The sequence below is a fragment of the Passer montanus genome, unplaced genomic scaffold (genome assembly GCF_014805655.1).
Source record: "Passer montanus isolate IOZ18808 unplaced genomic scaffold, ASM1480565v1 scaffold15, whole genome shotgun sequence".
Taxonomy (NCBI): Eukaryota; Metazoa; Chordata; class Aves; order Passeriformes; family Passeridae; genus Passer; species Passer montanus.
The window spans coordinates 13,097,487-13,112,941 of NW_024362051.1; the positions used below are offsets into that span (position 1 = coordinate 13,097,487).

The following is a 15,455-nucleotide window of genomic DNA, read 5'->3' on the forward strand; positions in this document are numbered from 1 at the left end:
CCCCCCTGCCATGGCAGGGACCCATTATCCCAGAACCCATCAGCTCAGAACGCATCAGAACAGAACCCTGAGTGGCACAGGTGACCCAGGTCTCAAGGGTATCCCAGCTTTCAGGTTCTCCTGGGAAATGCAGCTGAGGTGACCACGTGAAATTACTTTTGCATTGCAGGACTGACCCAGAGGACCTGGCCTGCAGAGGGATTAAGATCACATAATCCCAGAATCATGGAATTTGAAAAGACCTCAAAACCCATTTCATTCCACCTCCTGCCATGGCAGGGACACCTTCCACTGTACCAGGTGCTCCAAGCCCTGTCCAAGCTGGTCATGGGCACTGCCAGGGATCCAGGGGCAGCCACAGCTGCTCTGGGCACCCTGTGCCAGGGCCTCCCCACCCTCACAAGCAAGAATTTCTTCCCAATATCCCTCTAACCTCACTCCCTGTCAGTGTGAAGCCGTTCTCCCTTGTCCTGTAAAGCATCCTCTCAATCTTCCTGGCAGGCTCCCTTTAGGAGCCCCAGTTTCTGAGAGGAGAACATCTCCAGCTGACCCTGGAGCCTGGGAAGGGATCCCCAGCCTGGCAGGGGATCCCCATGCCATGTGCTGACCCTCAGCAGGTCCCTGGGCAGCGCTGTCCCTGTGCCCCCTGCGTGTGCCATGATCCCCCCTGACCCCACTGCAGAACCACAGGCCCTGCCAGGCTCTGTCAGCTCACAGCCTCTTACTGTGCCCAAAATCTGGGGGAAAGACTCTGTTTGAAGCCCACCCAAGGCTATGTTTCAAGCCCATTTGAGGCCATGTTTGGAGCCCACTCAAGGCCGTGTTTGGAGCCCACCTGAGGCTGTGTTTGGAGCCCACTCAAGGCCGTGTTTGGAGCCCACCTGAGGCTGTGTTTGCAGCCCACTCAAGGCTGTGTTTGAGCCCACATAAGGCCATGTTTGAGCCCACTTGAGGCCGTGTTTGAGCCCACTGAAGGCTGTGTTTGAAGCCCACTCAAGGCCATGTTTGAGCCCACCCAAGGCTGTGTTTGAAGCCCACTCAAGGCTGTGTTTGCAGCCCACATAAGGCTGTGTTTGAGCCCACCCACGGCCATGTCTGAAGCCCACTCAAGGCCGTGTTTGAGCCCACCCAAGGCTGTGTTTGGAGCCCACTCAAGGCCATGTTTGAGCCCACCTGAGGCCATGTTTGAGCCCACCTGCCCTGCCCAGCACTCACTGCGGCGGATGTCGGCGCTGGGCAGGGGCCGGCTCTCGAGCCTGCTGTCCCTCTGTCCCCCCAGCCCGTCCTTGTCCCTGCTGGCCAGCAGCTGCTGCCTGGAGATGCCATCCAGATCCAGGGCACTGGAGTGAGCCGAGGAGCCCGAGCCCAGCTTCGGTGGGAACACATCTCCATTCCCCTTCCTGAGGTAGGAGGCAGGGGCCCAGCCCTCCTGGCCCTGGTACCTGTGGGGACAAGGACAGCAGGGTCACTGCACAGAGCCCCTGGGACAGGCCAGGGACTGAGCCCAGAGCTCAGCACACTCCTTGGCTGAAGGCACTGCCAGCTCTGGGCAACAGGAGCTCGCCAGGTTCTCCATGGCACCAGCAGAGCTCCCTCATGGCTAATGCTCCCACAGGAGCTGGCCCCAGCCAGGGCCAAGGGCTGGGAATGCTGTGAAGGCTGGGAGTGCTGGGAATGTGTGTTTTCACCTCAGCAATGGCACCACTTCAGGAGTGAAGAGCTCTGGCAGGGAAAGCAGAGGGAAAAACAAGAGGGCTGCTGCTGGGATTGATGTACCTGGTCTTTGGAGAGAGCACAAGCCCTCTCCCTGCTGGCAGCCTGGATCCCTTCCCTGTTCTAAATCTGTTTAGGAGAGAAATCAGCCCAGTGACCTGATTGAAAAACCACATCCATGTGCCCCTGCCATGCCAGACCCTCCCTGCTGCAGGGCTGCAGCCACCTCGTTCAGATGGCACCAGCTACTGAGGCTGTAATTGCCTTTGGAGCTCCTGTGGCAGCTCTCCTGTGCCTCAAACATCAGTGGATGTGATTGTGGGGCTGTGCTGCTGCCAGGAGCACAGGTTCACTGTGAGGTTATGAAAATTGCAGCGTGTGCTCCCACCCTGAGCAAGCCCGGCCGTTTGCTCGGCCGCAGAGAAGAGAAAATGAGCTCCCAGCAGAAAACAAGCTGGGGATGGGCTGGAGCCTTTGGCTCAGCACACCCTGCACACAGCAGAGCTGGCCCAGAGCTGGCCATTCCCTGCAGGAGCCTCCAAGAGAGCCAGGGGATGCAGCCTGCCCTGGGACATTCCTGGGTTTTCCCATCAGCAGGATGTGACACCCCACTAAAGCTCTGACACCCTGGCACTGCAGGACATTGGACAATGCATGTGCAGAGAACAAAGAGCACACAGTGTGGGGAAGGGGACACAGCCACCTCCCAGCACAGGAAAGCTGGGCAGTTCAAGGATTTTCAACCAAAGCTGTGCTTGAACATCAAATCTGTCAGGATGGAGAGAAATGAGTTCTGGAACTCTGCCCTCCCCAGCTCACAGACCTGCCTTGGGGCTGGCACCCCACGGCCCCAGCTGCAGTGCCTGGGACAGTACCTGATGGCAGTGCCATGCAGTGCCTGGGACAGTACCTGATTTTCCACCAGCCCTCCAGGTTCTTCTGGATCACCACCACCACGGCCCCTTTGTCCAGGTTCATCTCATCCTGGTCTCTTGCAGTGTAGGGGTAAATCACCGTGTACTTCTCCTCTGTTGGAAAGAAAGAGCAGCTTCACTGAGGAGCTGTTTGATGGGAACCTGGCCTCAGCTGACAAATGGCTATGAAGTGCTTTATACAAATGATAATTCTTGTAATTTAGGTGCAAACACAGAGATACATGACCATTCAAAGGGAAATGACAGTGAAATGTATTTGGAGATGTAAATTTTGGTGAGCTGCTCTGGCCCAAGAAATTCTCTAAAATAGTTTCTCCTCTCCCTTAAAGACTTTTCACAACTCATCACAGAAGCTCTTCCATGCACCCATTTCAGCTCAAATTTCATTCTCAGAGTCTTTAAAGAGGAACTGTCCTCTGTAAGGGGACAGAAATCCCACATACATGAGGGGGTAGTCCCATGCACACAGAGGTGGCCTCAAACTGCTCCAGAGCAGCAGATCTGCAGGAATATCACCATTTAACCCTCAGATCATTGGTCAAAGCCATGAGGGGAGCCTGGAGAAGAACCTGATGTCCTGTCCACCAGAACAAGGGATGTTAAGCAGGAATATGGATGTTCTTCCCTTCAGGAGGAAGGAGAAACATCCTAAAAGCCATGCAGCCATGTCAGACAAATGGGTCCATCCATCCTCCCCTCTCCCTCAGCTTCCTCTCTGGAAGAAACACAGGGAAATAATTGCCTGTGCTTAAGCAGTGCCTTTACAACAGGTGAAGGCCATTTGGGGAAAAATCTGCCTCCAAAATCCACCCCTCTGGACATCCCTACATCCCCACCATGCAGGTTTCCTGGATTTATCTTCTGGGAGTGGCACAGCTCTGGAAGGGTCTGAATTCCCACCCCCTCCATGCAGAGGAGACCAAGCAGGGAATGTCCTGTCACATCCAGCAGGACCTTCTCCTCCTGAGCCCACCTTGAGGCACCAACCCAGGTCACTGCAGGAACTCAGGCAGCAGCTGCAAGAATTCTGCACGTGTGTGCTGGGGGAAAGCAGGAGCTGCAGTTTCTGAGCCCAAACCAAGACGTGAGAAGGAAGAGCTGAGAGAGGAGAGGGATGTGCACAGGAGGAGCAGGGGTGGCACGCTCTGAGGGCTGACACATGCACAGCAAACCAACATGCACACAAGGCTGCAAGCACAACACAGGGGCAGCCAAGAAAGGCTCTGTGTGCTCCACCTTGACCCCATCCAGGGGTGTACAAGTCCCCAAGAGTCCGGCGGCGGCCAAGGTGCCTGGGCAGGGACCAGTATCTCCATGGCACTGGGAGCAGCACAGTGGGGAAGCAGAAGAAGGACAAGAGAGGACGTAAGGAGGTAGCACTTCAGGTCCAGGAGGAGACAGGGCTGGCACAGAGAGTGGTACAGAGACTCTGCTCACCTGGAGCCCTCCCCAGGCTGAGCCCCCCTCCATCTCCAGCTGCCCAGAGCAGGGGCTGAGCCAGCTACTGCTCTGCCTCGGGCACACGGAGGCACTGGGAAGGATGTGTTATCCAGGGGCACTTGGGATTTGCTCCAAGGACAGGCTGGAACCTTGCCTTCCCCACACTGTGTGCTCTTTGTTCTCTGCACATGCATTGTCCAAGGAGCTGGGCTTTGCTCCTCCTCCTCCAGGGCAGGTAAAACAGCTCCCTGGGCTGAAAGGAGGCACTGGGTGAGCATTCCTGGGAGGTGGCACCTCTGTGGAGGAGCAGAAAGGCCAGTGGATTCACCAGCAGTGTCCAGCTGCCCCAGTCCTGCAGCGGCACTGGGCAGGCAGGACCATTCCTGGGGTTTTTTCCCTCTTCCCAGGTTTTGTTCCTGGGTTTTGTCTCCCCCAGGCTCGTGCCCTGCCCCACTCAGGGAGGGTGATGCAGTGCCTCCAGCAGAGGAAGCTGGGGCAGATGCCTCCAGCAGCTTCTTACCTTCATCAGGCTGCATTGAGAACTCATCCTGGACTCCATCCTGGGCCTCCAGGCAGGTGGCTGGCACCCAGCCTTGCTCCTCCAACGTGCTCACGAACCACCAGCCTGAGGAGAAAACAGCAGGAGGCTCAGCCAAGGGCTCACACCAGCCAAAAACTCCCTCCCTCCCTCCAAACCACGTGCCTGGGGGGCTGTGACCCCTTTCCTGCATCTCCACAGGAAGCTGGGGAGACCCCAAAGCAACAGAGCCAAGCACAGGAGAACTGCAGCTGAGTGACATCTAAAAGTACAATTCCCTCCCCAGGAAAAGCTCTGAGAGCTGAATGGCTCCAGCCACTGCATTTGCTTTTGGTTTTTTCTGCCCCTTCATGGTTCATTTTCCCTCAGTGTGGGTCAGCAAGGCTGGGCTAATTAGCAGAGATGAATACCCTGCGTGTGAATCGATAGCCGAGTCCTGCTGCGCTCGCCTTCTCCACATTTGTGGGAACAGCAGAACTGAAAAGCCATGAGCAAATGCAGGATTTAAAACATCAGCTCTCCCAGTGGAAGCCCAGCCAGCCCCAGGGAGGCCACAAGCAATTCTGGGCCCCCTGTGTGTCCAATCAAAACCAACGCTTGCTGCTCGTTATTAAAAGCACAATTTGTGTCTTTAGGGGGCAAAAATAAAGACTGAGTATTACCCTCAGAACCCTCCCAGTGAGCCATTTAGAAAGACAACCAGATTGTCAGGGAGGGAATCAGCTACCTGCATGGGAGGGACAAGCAGGCTGACCTTTGATAAATAAATGATTTTCCACAGCTTTGGAGCTGGCTGTGCTAATCGTTTCATTTGCTTCAGGGTTGCTTTTATTTCTCTTGTTCTCAAACAGAGCTGCTGGTGCAACTGATCCTCTGGCAACCAGCTCTCCAGAGCTGTTAAAATCTATTTTCATTTAATTCCCCCCAAGAAGCAACTTCTGTAAGCTTCAGGGAATACATCTCCACAAGCTGGGTCCACGACAAGGCTCAGCCCCTTTGCAGAGGTGAAGAGCAAGTTTAAGTTTTGAAGCAAGCGAAGAGCTCAGCAACTGCCCGCAGGAATTAGGAATGAACCAAGGTGGCTTTCATGGCCACCACGAGAATGTCCCCCTGTGTCACTCACTAAACCCAGCCTGCCAAGCCCAGGGATGGCTTTTGTCCTCAGGACACATCAGCCAAGTTCTCCAGCACCAAGAAGCAGAGAGTGACGAAGGGGGACGGCGCCAGGCGCTGGGCACGGGGGGAAATCAGCCCTGAGAGAGCCTCATCCACACTCACAGACTCACATCCTGCACACCCCAGCTCAGCTCTCCATGCCCATGGCATGCCTGGGGGCTGCTCTGCTTCAGGAGAACCCTGGCAGCCCTGTGCTGCTCGTGTGCAGCCCCAGAGCCCTGCGCAGAGCCCGGCTCCCTGTACCTGATTCGTTCTTCTCAATGATCTCCACCACCTGGCCCACGCACAGGCTGATCTCCGAGCTCTCCTGCTTCTGGTAGTCGGCCACCACGACATACTGCTCCAGCACCAGGGGCTCAGCCGAGGCACAGTCAGCTCCTGCACAGCGAGGGGGACAAAACCGACCCGTGTGCCAGGTCAGCACTGTCCCCAGGGCACGGCCACCGCCACACCCAGCAGCTCCAGGACACCCCGGGGACCCCAGCGTGACACGGGTGAGCCAGAGGTTTGGGCAGAGTGAGGGGGACAGAGACCAAACCAGCAGCCAGGTGAGGTGGGGACAGCCAGGTGAGACCTGCTGCTGCCCACCAGAGCCATCCAAGCAACCTCCACCAGCCACCACCAGCACGGGAGCTCACAGCAGCCTGGACTGCCTGGGGTTTGGGGACCCTCCTGTGCACACCAGCTGCCCCAAAACACAGAGCCTACAGTGGGTTCTGCTGGGCTGAGGAGCCCCAGACCCCGCTGGGAGGGGTGTGTGGGACAGGGCAGCATCCCCTGAGGTGTTTGTGGAACGGGGCAGCATCCCCTGAGTGTTTGTGGAACGGGGCAGCATCCCTGGAAGTGTCTGTGGGACAGGGCAGCATCCCTTGAGTGTTTGTGGGATGGGGCAGCATCCCCTGAGGTGTTTGTGGAACGGAGCAGCATCCCCTGAGTGTTTGTGGGACGAGGCAGCATCCCTTGAGTGTTTGTGGGATGGGGCAGCATCCCTGGAAGTGTCTGTGAGACAGGGCAGCATCCCCCTGAGGTGTTTGTGGGATGGGGCAGCATCCCTGGAAGTGTCTGTGAGACAGGGCAGCATCCCTTGAGTGTTTGTGGGACAGGGCAGCATCCCCTGAGTGTTTGTGGGACAGGGCAGCATCCCCTGAGTGTTTGTGGGATGGGGCAGCATCCCCTGAGTGTTTGTGGGACAGGGCAGCATCCCCTGAGGTTTTTGTAGGACAGGGTAGCATCCCCTGAGTGTTTGTGGGACAGGACAGCATCCTCTGAGGTGTTTGTAGGACAGGGCAGCATCCCCTGAGTGTCTGTAGGACTGGGAAGCATCCCCTGTCCTCCAGCCCCGCTGTGCTCAGCCCCTCCGTGTGCTCTGCTCCCTGCCTAGCTGCACATCCCGCTCTCCTGGCAAAAAAAGGGGGAAAATCCCCCGAGGAGGGGCAGAGGGGGCAGAACCCAGCGGGAACGAAGCGCTCCCGTGGCCGGCAAGAGAGAGCCGGGAGCGGCCGGGGAACGGAGCTGGACCGGCGGCAGGTGGCACTGCGGGATAAGCCGGGATAACCGGGACAACCGGGACAGCTGAGAGGTAACCGGGACACCGGGAGAACCGTGGGACAACCGGGACACCGGGAGAACTGTGGGATAACCGGGACACCGGGAGAACCGTGGGACAACCGGGACACCGGGAGAACCATGGGATAACTGAGACACCGGGAGCAGGGCAGGATCACCGGGACACCGGGAGCACTGCAATAGGGCCGGGACACCAGGATGCACCACACACATCCTGGACCCTCGGGACACACAGGAGCACAGTGGCATCACCAGGAGCACAGTGGAATAACCGGGACACTGGGAGCACTGTGGGATCACCAGGAGCACTGTAGGATCACCGGGAGCACTGTGGGATTACTGGAGCACAGTGGGATTACCAGGAGCACTGTAGGATCACCGGGACACCAGGAGCACTGCAATGGGGCCGGGACACTGGGATGCTCCACGCACATCCCGGACCCTTGGGACACACGGGAGCACAGTGGGATCACCGGCACCACAGTGGGATCACTGGGAGCACAGTGGGATCACCAGGAGCACAGTGGGATCACTGGGAGCACAGGGGATCACTGGGAGCACAGTGGGATTACCAGGAGCACTGTAGGATCACCGGGACAGTGGGGCCGGGACACCAGGATGCACCACACACATCCCGGAGCCTCGGGGCACACGGGAGGGGGCACTGCCAGCCCTGCTGCCCCGCCGGGGAGCGGGGCCAGCCCGCTGCCCGGTTTGTGCTCTGCAGCACGTTTTCCTTCAGGGCAGAGCTCTGGAGGTGGATCCCCCTGGCAGCCTGGCACTGCCCGCTGCGGCACAGCTCCCCACCACATCTGCCACCACCCCACAGACGGAGTGTCCCCCACGCAGAGCACAGCTCCCCTTTCCTCCTTTCCCACACGCCAGGAGCCCACGGAGCACCAGGGCTTGGCAGGACACTGCCAGTGCCCGGGGTCCAGCTGGGCATTCCCTGCTGACATCCCCCATGAACCAGGCACGGGGCACTCAGGGACCCAGAGCACCACTGCACCTCCCTCTCTGCCTCCAAAAACCTCCAAGAAGCACAAAAGTCTCAAAAAAAATCTCCCAGGACTCCCCTGCAGTGGGATAAGAAAAGTTAAGGTACAGGCAAGGATCGTGGCACAGTTTTTACAGCCCTTGACAGGATGAAGTGCAGGGAGCAAAGAGAAGGGGGAGGCCACCAGGACAGTGACAGGGAAGGAATGATTGTGCCATTTGTGAAAAAAAAAACGATTGTTCAGGGTGTCAGGATCTGCTGCTGTACCTGGAGCCCCTGCTGGACCCAGAATTGTGTTTCCTAGCAGACACTTCTCTTCTGAGCTGAATTTTATGCCAAAGGGGGAACAATTGTTCAAATGTTCTTTTGCTGAGTGGGAAAGATGAGCAGGTGCATTTTATTCAACCAGTATTGCAGAATATGTGTGTGAGGTCATGGCTCACTTAAGGTCATTTGGGGTTCCTTGAGGTCATTTGGGGTTCCTTGAGGCCACTGGAATCCCTGAGAGGCGTTGTTTCAGTTCATTTGGGATTACTAGAGGTCACTGGAGTATTTTTTAATTGATCCAGGGGTTACTTGAGGTCATTTGAGGCCCTGATTGGGGTTACTTGAGGTCACAGGGGTTACTTGAGGTCATTGGAGTATTTTTTAATTGATCTTTTGAATTGATCTCTAATGCCCCAGGGATCTGGACTCCCCATCAGGAAGGAAAGGACGGGAGGCCTTGGCTACCAGGAGCCATCTGCAAGGATTTCTGGCCTAATATGAACTCTCATTGTCTACTTTATTCTCTGTATTTACTTGCCACACCTGGTGCACAGACCAGGAAAAGTCAGGAGGGGGTGTTTCAAATGTTCCAGGTTGTTCAAAAGTAGTTTGTAAAGACAAATTGAGAGACAAGAGGAAGGACTGAGAGGAAAGATGTGTGCTAGGGTTCCATCCTCATCCTGAAGGACAAGATCTAGCAGGTCCTCAGGACTCCAGGATGTTCTGCTGCCTCCTGGAGAAGTTCTCCTGTTCACAAGGTCACAACCTCCCCCAGCTGCCTCTGAGAACGCCACACCACAACCAAGATTTAAATGAACCACGTGTCTGCAGGGCAGTGTTATTTCAAGGAAAAGAAGGAAATTGTCTGTGGCCATAAACAGCACTCTGCAGAGCCCCAGGTGCTCCTGCTCAGGAAAGCTTCCTCCACACCAAAACCCAAAGGTGGGGCAGCAGACAGAGTTAAAAATACCCCTCCAAAGGGAATGGTGGATGCTGGGACTATCTCTTCTAGCAGCTCAATTAAAGGTTTGTGCTTAAAGGGATCTGAGGACCTACCCAGCCCCTGAGAGAAGAATAACTGCAGGGAGAGGTAAGTACTCCCCTTTCTGCCTCCCTCCTGTAATTACACCCGTGCCTCTGAGGCTATTTGGAGTTTCAGCAGCCAATTCTGGATCCTCCAATGTACCCATTAAACCAGCAAGAGAAGTGGTAAACAGAGCTTGGAGGAAGAGGTGGGCGTTAATTTTGGGAGCATTTCACCTGGCCTAATCATCCTCAGCCACAAAAACACACCCTGGAGTGAGCACAGCATCCTGAGCATGGCTAGACCTGGCTCCTCAAAATAGTGTAAGGCTGCCCAGGGAGGTGGGAGACAGCACCAAGGCTCTGAGCTGGGGAGGCGAGGAGGAATTTGTGCCCCAGGAGAGGTCTGCAGCCTCAGCTGGGACAGTGACACAAATGTGGCCTAGAGAAGGGGAATCCATCGAGTCAAGGGACCACTGAGGGCTGGGGCTGGGCTTGCAGATGTGATGCTTGCCCTGGATGCAGGAGAGGCACTCAGCACATCCCAGAGCTGTCCCAGGGCTGCTCAGAGGAGTGACCTCACCCTCAGCCAGCCCAAAAATCCTTGCAGGGTTTGTTTGGCCAGAAACTTGGCCTTGACCCAAGGGTTGAGATGTACAAACCCAGCAGGAAATCTCACAGATATGGGGTTGCTCGTGATCTCTTCCTCTTCCTCTTCCTTTCCTTTCCTTTCCTTTCCTTTCCTTTCCTTTCCTTTCCCCAAAAGTGAGGAACTTCTGACAGATCTTGTCCATTGGTGCTCCCAGAGGGACACAAAGAGCTCAGCACTGAGTTAGGGGCACAGGTATTTGGCTTTGAAGCCTGTTGCACACTCCAGCCTTTGCCTAACCCATCTTCCAAAAATGTAATTTTTTGGATAAAGTCCCTTCCTGCTCTGTGTGGATCAGACCCAGAGCTCTCAGGACAGCTCTTCTCCCAGACCTGAGGGGTTTGGGATGATCAAGGGGATGAACCTTCCTCCTCCTCTCACTGAAGGCTCTGCTGAATTCTTTGCAAACTCTCTCATCTCTCCAGGGATCTTTCCAGAATGTGGAAAACAAACACACGGAAATGCCATCCCCAGAGGGGTTTCAGACAGCTCCCCTGTGGCTGCTGTGCTTTCACTGCCTCTCCTCAGACCAAACTCTGCAGTCTGGGGTCTCCCTGCCACTGCAGGGACATTCCTCAGCACAGCACAAGGGACGTGGGCACACAAGAAAGCAGCTAAAATCAAACTGGCAAAGGGGCATTTGAGGTCTCTGCCAGCCTCTTTGGGCAGCTCCACCCAAATATAAACTCTGGAGGCAGCTCCAGGCTCGCCTGCACCAACCCATGGCTCTCCATCTGTGCTTTCTGTGCAACTGTGAGAGGCAGAGAGAACAGAAATGCTCCAACAGTCAGGGACGACTGCTTTTAGACAGACCTACATCAGTGGCCAAGGCAGAGCCCCAAAGTCTGGGGATAATCCACCCCCTGCAAGCTGTGCAGAGCCCACGCCTCAGGCTCAGCCAGGTGGGATCACAAATGCTGGGGAAAAAAGCTAAGCAAAGAAAGCAGATTTTATTTCCAGTGCCCACACGCACCGGGCCCTCCTCGAAACTCCAAATGTCCTCTGAGTCTCGTGGTCACCACAGGAGCAGCACTTTTACCCACTCTGCATCCCAGTGTTTGCTCAAATCCCATTTCCAAACCCGGCTTGCTGCTGCCAGCACCTCAGAGCTCTTTCCAACACTACTCAAGAGCAGTTCACCCCCTCTCTGGCAATTGGGAAATTGCTTTTTGGACAATCCTCGTGATTTTTGTTTGTTAGCAGCTGTTGGATGACCCCTCCTCAGGGACATCCTGGATTGAAGGAGTGTTTTTTGTGCCTTGCTGCACATTTGCTACCTCAAAGCAGGCCTGGCCTGAAGACCCAATGAACCACCAGGGATTTCCTCAAGGTATAGAAGGAGTTGGGCTGACAGCAGCTGAAAATTCTGTTTCTGCTGCCAGGAAATGCAAGACAGTGAGATGAATCTCTGAACATGTCTGGCACGAGGTATCAACCCTATGTGAGGTTACTGAGAGCAAACACCTTTCCCTGGTGGGAAAGAACAGCACATCCTGCCCTGCCAGAGCAGGCTCTGCCTTGGGTGCTATCCAAACTCTTCCTTCTCAGTGGAGAACTCCTGCTTCTCTAACAGGCAACATCCTTAAATTGAATTTTGCCCTCATTGAACTGAGTTACGCACCAGAAATTTTCTTCCCTAGAGAGGCCTCCCCTTCTCTTGTGCCCAACACTTCAGAACAGAGCCAGGCTGTGCTGGCAAATGGCTCATGAGAGTTTAAAATGCCCATCCCAATGTCCTGCTTGGACAGGGAGCAGTCAGAGACTGAGCAGAAAATGCTGTCCAAAGGTTTTAACAGGTTAAAAACCCCGTGAGTCCCACAGGAGAGCACTCAGCCCATGAGAGCAGATCAAAACCAGGAGCCACCAACCACACCAGAGCTTCCCACCTGCATCCTACCAGCAGCCTCAGTGTCCAGTGGGACACCATCAGCTCCTGAGGAGGGATGACCTGCAGCTCCACTGGAAAAGGAACTGGAGTCTTTGAGTCCCCCCTGTGCCCCTCCTCCCTCCTGCAAGAGGAGCCCACCCACCCACAAGTGAGTTTGCTCACACAGGCAATGGCAGTGCCAGTTCTCTGGCCAAAATCCTCTCCACTACTGATTCCAGCAGGATCTCCATGCAGCCAAAGCTCAGGCCTTCCTTCCCAAAGAATTTCACATCATTTTTATACCTTCTGCAGCTCCAGGAGCTGAAAGATGCCTCCTTAACCCACGGAGCAAAGGCTCTTCCACTCCTCCCTCCTGCTCTTTTTGGGAAGCTCAAATAACCCTCAACCACACCAAAAAGGGGGTGTTTCAGAGATGTCCCCCCCTCTTGAGGAGCAAGGCTAGAGCATCCCAGACCCAACCACCTTCCCAGGGCTCCCAGCTGAGAGGAATTCTCACTTTTCATGGTGAAGGAGAACATCCTGCTGCACCGGGTGACTTTCAGCCCCACACTGTCCCCCAGGCAGCTCAGACATTCCTCTGCACCCCTGAAACATTTCACCCCCACCCCTGCAGACCTTCAGCAGCACCTGGGGCACATCCCCAGCCCCTGGGCCACCACCCCGTGCCCACCAGCCACCACAGAAAGCCACAGGGCACGTGACAGCTTCTGGTGAGGGTGACAAGCTTCTTGCCCCCCCAGCTGAGCAGGTGTCCCCCCAGGAAGGCAGAGCAGAGCAGGGGCAGCAGCAGGTGTTAGTACCTCTCTGCAGGAAAGAGGCCGTTCTCTGGACAATCCCTGATGAGGAACAAAAGGATGGGAGACAAGGCATGAGGCAGGGAGGGCACGGCCCGGGGGGGCCAGCAGGGCTTCCAGCACCTCCAGGGCAGTGCTGAGAGCTGTGGGCATCTGACCCACCCTGGGGAGCCCCACAAGGCTCGGGGGATTGGGATGGGGGCCTGGGACCTCGCCCCACAGCAGGAGCTGGCCTGGGGGTGGGAGGAGGAGTTGGGGTGAGCAGCAGAGAGGAAAGGAGTCCTTACCAGACCTCTTCTTTCCAATGGGCTCCCTGAAAAAGAGAAGGAAGAGTGTCAGCAGAGCAAGGGGACAGGTGGGGAGTTGGCCAAGTGACAAACCCACCCAGGGCTGGCTCTGGTGGGGCCACTGACCCTCCTCAACCAGCCACTGTCCCCATGGGCATCACCCAGCTGCAAACAGCCCCTGCCCCCTCCTTTCATTTCATAATTTAATGTTTTGTCCTTCCCAGGCTGAGCTTGGCTCGGGCACTCATCCACGGGAGTATCAATAAAATGCAACAAAATGCAGCCAAGATGGAGTGGAAACAAACAGGACATTGTTACAGAAACTGCAGCCTGGTGAGGTCAGAGCCCACAGACTGTGCAGAGACCTGAACAGCACGTCCCAGGTGCAGACACCAACAGGGAATCTGGGACAGAGCGTCCCAAAGATTTCTAAACAGAGGCAGCGTTGCAGAGCTAAATCAGAGTTAATTAATAATCCCCATTAAAACTGCCCCAGTTCAGAGGTACCACAGGGAGGGGAGGCAAAGCAAGGCCAGATGAGCAGGCTGGAGAGCAGCAGGTGGGAATGGCACCCTGGTGCTGATGGGAATAACTGGAGTTTCTGCCCTGCCTCCTGCTAAAGCCATCACTGTAACTCATCCCTGCCTCCCTTCCCTGGCTGCTCCCTCTGGCTGAGGGGAAGGAGCTGCAATTCCACTTTGCTGCTGGGATGTTCCTGGCAGGGACACAAAGAGCTGCAGGTCTGAAGAGCAGCAGCCCTGGCCCAAGCACCTCAGAGGGGACAGGAGCTCAGACAAGACAGGAAACAGCAATAAAACCCTGGCAGCATCTCCTCCTCCTCCTCCTCCTCAGATCTCTGTGGAGCAGAGAAGGGCAGAGCAGAGCTCATGTGCTCCCTGGAAACTCAAGGCCCCAGCAGAAGGGAAAGAAAAACCACTCTGCCTTCCACTGTGAATCTCATTGAGCTGCAGCCCCCCAGCAGCCACAGCACAGCTGGGACAGGGGGACACCAACCAGCCCCACAGAGGTGGAAAAAGCAGGAATGCTTCTCCAGCTGCTTCCCAGAAGGCTGAAGGCAGAGGTTGCTGTGTGACTGGAGCCTCACTCAGAGCTCTGAGCCAACACCACAGCCTCAGTGGGCTCAGCTCAGTGTCCTTCAAGAACCTCATAATCCCCTGAAAGGAAACTCTGACACATGGAGAACTCTTAGCACATTCAATGCCACATTTTTTTAGGAAAAGAGTCAGGTTTCTCAAGCATCTTCTCTAGGCAGCATCCCTGAGGATCCAGGGGTGGGAAGGAGTGAGATGGGGAGCACAGAGGTTGAGCAAAGTGAGCAGACTTTAAAAATAAATTACAAACAAATACAAAGAGGCTGCTTTTCCACAACCTGTAAGACAAGTGTTAAACTGCTCACTGCAGGATGCTGGGGACACTGAAATTCTTCATGGACTTACAGGGTCATAATTCAGGCAAGAAATGTTAACTAAAAGTCATTAATTATAAAATCCAGGTCTAAAGAAGAGTTGTTACAAGCTGGCTTGAGTTTATAAACCCTTTATTAAGGTACATTTGGGCCAGGCAGGTCCAAGAGCTGCAGGGGAAAACCCACCTTGCAGCAGGACTCACAGAAGAAAAGTGTCCCCAAATGTGGCTTTGGGGACCTCAGCACTGCCCCTGCTGCCACAGCTAGCTGCTGGAATAGGTGAAGGACTGGAGCACCAACAGAAGGAAAACAACTGCAGCTGCTGCAAACCCACACAGCAGCCACATCAAACAGGACGGATCTGAGGTCAGCATTCCAAGAAAACATCTCCCTCATATAAAAAAAACAACAAAAAACCCTCTCTTGTAAAAATGTCCTGCTGTAACTCAGTAATGCCACCAAAATAGCTGTCAGGAGGGGCTTCATCTCCTAAGCATTCAGCAAGCTTGGAGATGTTGTGAGATTTCTGGAGGCAAGGAAGGGGCACAAGAGAGCCCTTGTTTGGGAGAAGGGATGTTTAGAAATGCTCCAGCAGCACTGAAAGGAGCCCTGGCCCCACACTCCAGGGCCACTGCAGAGTTGGCCAAGCTGAGCCTCCAGGCTCAGAACCTGCCCTGGTGGCTCAGAAAAGGCAGTGCTCTGTCCAGGGAGCTGGCACACAGCAGGGCTCTGCAGAAACGTGTGTTTCTGTCTGCT

General features: G+C 55.4%; 1 protein-coding gene across 5 annotated transcripts in view; it reads right to left on the minus strand.

Annotated features, from left to right (window-relative positions):
* Positions 1–15,455, minus strand: part of SH3PXD2B (SH3 and PX domains 2B) — a 64,416-nt gene that overhangs the window by 5,977 nt on the left and 42,984 nt on the right. Inside the window, exons 6-12 of one of the 5 annotated variants that reach the window (XM_039701711.1) lie at positions 13,274–13,299; positions 12,993–13,028; positions 6,046–6,180; positions 4,609–4,713; positions 3,885–3,968; positions 2,624–2,741; positions 1,216–1,442 (exon numbers count right to left, since the gene is read on the minus strand). In XM_039701711.1, the coding sequence (XP_039557645.1) occupies positions 1,216–1,442; positions 2,624–2,741; positions 3,885–3,968; positions 4,609–4,713; positions 6,046–6,180; positions 12,993–13,028; positions 13,274–13,299 (731 nt within the window). The remainder of the gene's footprint in view (positions 1–1,215; positions 1,443–2,623; positions 2,742–3,884; positions 3,969–4,608; positions 4,714–6,045; positions 6,181–12,992; positions 13,029–13,273; positions 13,300–15,455) is intronic. The other 4 variants (XM_039701713.1, XM_039701714.1, XM_039701715.1 and 1 more) reach the window with 4 other exon arrangements.